The sequence below is a fragment of the Crocuta crocuta genome, unplaced genomic scaffold (genome assembly GCF_008692635.1).
Source record: "Crocuta crocuta isolate KB4526 unplaced genomic scaffold, BGI_CrCroc_1.0 scaffold121, whole genome shotgun sequence".
Lineage (NCBI taxonomy): Eukaryota > Metazoa > Chordata > Mammalia > Carnivora > Hyaenidae > Crocuta > Crocuta crocuta.
This window is the reverse complement of record NW_027528608.1, coordinates 3793999-3798943: the sequence shown is the minus strand read 5'-3', so window position 1 is coordinate 3798943 and position 4945 is coordinate 3793999. Positions and strand designations below refer to the sequence as shown.

At 67.4% G+C, this 4945-nt stretch overlaps 1 protein-coding gene across 1 annotated transcript in view; it reads left to right on the top strand.

Annotated features, from left to right (window-relative positions):
• Nucleotides 1-4945, top strand: part of PEPD (peptidase D) — a 112645-nt gene that overhangs the window by 104058 nt on the left and 3642 nt on the right. The window contains exon 13 of the mRNA XM_077754654.1: nt 4508-4692. Within this exon, the coding sequence (XP_077610780.1) occupies nt 4508-4692 (185 nt within the window). The remainder of the gene's footprint in view (nt 1-4507; nt 4693-4945) is intronic.

Here is a 4945-nt window from a genome sequence, read left to right as displayed (position 1 = left end):
GTAGCCAGCACAGAGTCAGAAGCGGACTGCCCCCAGATCGGCCGAGACGGCAGTAGAGGACGTTTTCGCAGCCACCAGGTGACCCGGCAGCAGAAGGGCACCCAGAGCTGTGCTGGCCCGCGTGGCCTGACACGTGCCTGCTGTGGCCTGTGGTTGGGGTGCCTTTGCCAGTGCTGCCCCCCTGCCGGGGGGGGGTGGTCAGGAGCAGGAGCGGCTGGGGCTCCCCTCAGGCCTCTCCTTCGAGATGGCTCCGAGCGGAAGAGTGGGGGGAAAGTGTGCCTCCTGGTCTGCGGGTGCCCTCCGTGGCAAGAGCCCGACAGAGGAAGCTGTCTGAGGGCCCGAGAGGCCCCCCTGCTGGCTGGAGGATGGTGGACAAGTTCCCACCCTCCCTGGCCTCATTTACTCCCTCAGGCTCTTGGCCGAGGTTGGGGGGGGAGCGGGGAGGGGGAGCATGCAGAGACTTCTAGAGGCAACCACGGCTCCACTCAGCATCGAGGCGCCTGCAGCCCCAGGGTGCACGCTGCCCCCTGCCCTTCCGCAGGGCGAATGGGTCCCCGGAGGTTGGCAGCAGCCGGGTCTGCGGTGGGGCGGGCCCTCAGCCCTCAGCCCTCCGCCAGTTTGGCCCACCAGGCGCTCCCTGCAGCCCACAGGGCCTGCCCCGGGACCAGGCCCTGCGCCTTCCTCGCGGCACCCCCAAGGCCTGGCGCACACGTGCTCTCCTGAGGGCCATTGTCTTTGGCTGAAGTGAGCTCTTTGTCTGGAAGTAGCTGTGAGGATTCAGCTCTTGGGGCCCTCCTGGCTGAGCTCAGGCCGCCGCGGGGCTGCCGCACTCTGGGCAGGAGGCCTCAGGCCGTGAGGGATGCTGCTTGTTGAGGCTCCCGGGAACCTACCTGGACCCTGGCCCACGGGGAAAGGTGTGGCCTCAGGGGGCCAGGTGGGCACAGATCAGCCCTCAGGCCCGGACACCAGGGCTCTCTGGTCTCTCTGAGCCAAGAGGCGGACGATGGGCGGAGACCTAGATGCCCCCCTGGCACCCCGGGGTCTGAATGCACAGAGGAGCGGGCTGAGGGGGCACACCTGGATCCTGGGCCCATGCGGCCACAGCACTGGCTGCAAGAGAGAGACGTGAGGGGCACCGGGGCTCCTGCTCAGGCCCCACAGTTGCCAGGCATGGAGCGGGACACAGGCCCCTCCTCCTGGGGCTCAGAGTCTTTGACCAGGCCACAGCTGGCCAGTGTATGGCCCGCTGGTGGGAAGAGCTCTGACAGCACAGGAAGGGACAGTCAGGGAGGGCTTCCTGGAGAAGGCCTTAACACCAAGGCCCACAGGAGAGAGTGTGGGAAAGTGAGGACCTTGGAGAGGTGGTCCCAGCTGAGGGGCCAGCAGGGGGAAGGCACAGGGAAGCGCCAGCACCAGGGCCGTGGGCCCAGGGGCAGGTGGGCAGTGAGGCTGGAGAAAGCCAGGCTGAGGAACTTGGGGGTGTGTCCTCAGGGCAGGGGCCAGCCATGTTCTAAAGAGAGTGCCCGTCATCTCAGCCTCATGGGAGATATGGAAAATGAGGCCTTGCAAGGCTTGGGGAAGAAACGGGCAGGAGTCCAGGAGAGGTCAGGGTCTAGGTTCCGGAGATGTTTTAGGGAAGGTGGGACAAAGCTTTGGTGCCTGCTGGAGGCGGGAGGGCGGGCAGGGCCGCTGACGCCCAGTCTGTAGTGTGGTCCCCAGCATGACGTTCCCAGCCTGCATGGGCTTAGGGGACCGCCGAGCCTCGAGCTGGCCACATGGGCCCTGAGGTGCCTGCGGGCCGCTGAGGCTGTGGGGGAGCCCGGGGTCCCCGGGCTTGCATCCGCTCCCCCGGCCCAGCCCAAGGACGGCAACCTTCACACACTTCAGGGCCCCCCATCCTGGCGGAGGGTGTCGTAACCACCATCCGGGCCAGACGCTGGGGCCAAGTTGCTGGAGGTTGGATCACTGTCACAACCCTAACCACACACAGGCAGCAGCCCCACTGCCAGCCACGAGAGCATGTGCAGGGCCGGCCCCGAGGACACAGGCGAGGAGGACTGGAGGCGCCGTGGGGACCGCCTGGGCCCTCGCGTCCGGCCCCAGGAGGACAGGAGAGGAGCCGGGCTGCCGGCCGAGCATGATTTATACCTGACTCCCTTCTGCCGAGGCCGCAGCCCACTTGGAAGCCCGCCAGGCTTGACGTCAGGCCGCTTCCTGGGGCTTCCCTTCGGCCGCTGCCGGAAAAGGGCCCTTTCCAAGAGAACCTGAGCTGCTCTGGAGGCGGGTGTCAGCCACCGCGCAGGATGCCCTTCCTCAGCCCCAGGGCCAGGCAGGCCAGGAGGCCTTGCAGAGCTGCCTGTGGGCACTTTCGGGGCCAGATCCTCAACTTGGGGAAGAGTGTGCTGTGCTTTTGCCCCTGAACCAGCAAGCTCTCTGGTCCCAAGGAGCGAGCAGGCAGACCCATCCAGGGGACAGGGTGCTGGGCGGGCAATAACCAGGACTGTGGAGGCAGTGCTGGGGGAGGTCCCTCCAGGGCAGGGCCCGTGTATGTCAAGACACGAGCAGCGAGTCTGACTCCCAGCGACCTGTGTGTGGCTGTAACAGGTGGCCTGGCCTGGGGAGGGCGAGGTGGGTGTGTCGGCCTCAGGGGAGCAGGGACATGAGGCTGGGGCAGGCTTGGCCGGTACCCAGGAGCAAGTGAATATCCAGCATTGAAGTAGGGTCTGGCTAGGCCATAGCGATAGGTGAACATTGGCCAATGACAGTTTCGGGGGTTAGTGACCCGGTTGCCCCATAGATGCCAGAGTCTCTGTGGCCAGCCTGCTAGGGCCAGCATCGCAGCTGTTTGACGAAAGGAGGCATCCGAGGCTCACGGAGGGGGGTGAGCGGCTGAGCGGCTAAGCTGGGATCCAGGACCCAGCCCTCCATTTCAGGGTGCCCTGACTCTGCCTTCAGGGCTTCGAACCGGGCTCTCCCCGCTGCTGGGGGTAAAGCCAGACGCTGGGACGCCGCCACTGCCTTGGCGCCCTGTGGGCCGAGGCAGGTCAGGCCTCAGGAGCTGGGCTTCCCTCCTGGGCCTCCCTGTGCCTTGGACCCCGGGCCGGCCCCGCCTGTGAACTGGCCAGGGTGCAGCCTTCGCAGCCCCCCACCCTCTTCAGAGCCCAGTGCACGTTTCCCGGGGTGGCCGGTCAGTGCTGTCTCCCCAGCCAGCCTAAGACCCCGACTGTGGGGCCTCCGTCCCTGCTGGAGGACTGGTGCCCAGAGAGGACCTGAAGGGTGATGCCCTCTGTCCCAGAGTGCCCTCCCCGCCCCCCCCCCCCCCCCCCTCCACCGACTGAGCCCTTGGGCTGCCCTCGGCCAGCCCGGAGCCCAGACCTGCATCTGTGCAGGTTCCCAGGGGTGCGGGAGGTCAGGGTGCCCCCTGCAGCTGCTGTCATCTGTGCTGGTGGATGTGGAGGGCAGGCCATCGTGGGGGTGCCTGTTGGGAGCCGGGGTCGCTCCCCACAGTGATGAGGCCACAAGGGTTGGCACTGGCCGCCTCTCTGGCTGGAGCACGGCTCAGGGGTGCACGCCCCCACCCCGCCTGCCTGGCCCCACGTGTCCCGGCCCACGGCCTCCACCAGCGTATGGCCTGTCCCAGACTCAGCCCTGTGGGGTGGGGCAGGGCGCTTCGCCAGCCTCAGTACTGGTGTGGTACTTAGGTGGGGTGCTCGGTGTCCTGGAGGGAGGCTAGAGCGGGACCCCGCCAGCCCAGTGGGCAGGGCCGGTATACCCCCCCGCGGTGGCCAAGGCTGTTTGAGGGTGGCTGCCTGAGAGCCCCGGGCAGAGCCCCTGAGCTTGCTTGCCCCGAAACTCGGTGCCTGGGGACACGCGCTCCATGGTGACCTTTGCCCCAGAAACATGGGGCAAAGAAGGGCTGGAGTAGCAGTCTGGGGCCTGGCTGCGGGGGCTGCCGTGGGGACGCTGTGCCCCGGCCCTCGGTAGGCTGAGCCACAGACCCTTGCCAGCCAGCCCAGGAGGCCGTGCCGGCTGCACCTTCACCCTGAAACCTTTGCTCTCCACAGCGGCTCTGGGAGTGATTCAGCCCCACTTCGGGGTGTGCACGCCTGCCGTCACCCCACAGCCTGAGGCCCTGAGCTTCGGTCCAGGGCTCACTGAGGCAACCCGGGTCGGTCGGGGACAGGCTTTTCTCTTCCTGATGCTCAGGGACCTTCCTGGGCTCCCTGGCCCCGGGAGCACGTGCTGGCTGAGGGCAGACATGACACGGGCTGCGGTGTAGACCTAAGCTGGACGCCTGGCCACGTGACAGGAGCCTACCCCCGAGGGCACAGCGGACAGAGAGGCAGGGTCTTGGGGTCCCAAATGGCAACATCCTTGCCACCCAGTGCCAGCCCTCCTGCCTCAGCCAGTGCAGAGGCTCCATGGGTCCTTCAGACTCTCCCTCGGGGGAGGCCCCGGCCGGACCGCCAGTGTCCACAGCTCATCGCAGCCTCCTTTGGAGCCACAGGTGTCTGGTGGCCTGACATGCATCGCCTGGCCGACCGCATCCACCTGGAGGAGCTGGCCCGCATCGGTATCCTGAACGGGAGCGTCGACGCCATGGTCCAGGCCCACGTGGGAGCCGTGTTCATGCCCCACGGGCTTGGCCACTTCCTGGGCATTGATGTGCACGACGTGGGAGGCTACCCTGAGGTCAGTGTGGCACGTCAGCCAGGGGCCTGCCCGCAGCGGGTCGGGGCTCTGGGAGACAACAGGGTGTAGTGGGACAGGCTGGAGGAGGAAGAATGGGGGCCCCCCTGCCCATCCTCCACCCATTGGTGCGTCCTGGCTCAGGCTGCTGCGGCGCTGTTTCCTGGAGCGCACGTCCCCTGGTGGCTGCCACCTCAGGCCCTAGTGCCGGATGGGCGTGCTCTGCCTGGTGAGCCCCAGGCTGTGGGCTGGGGGG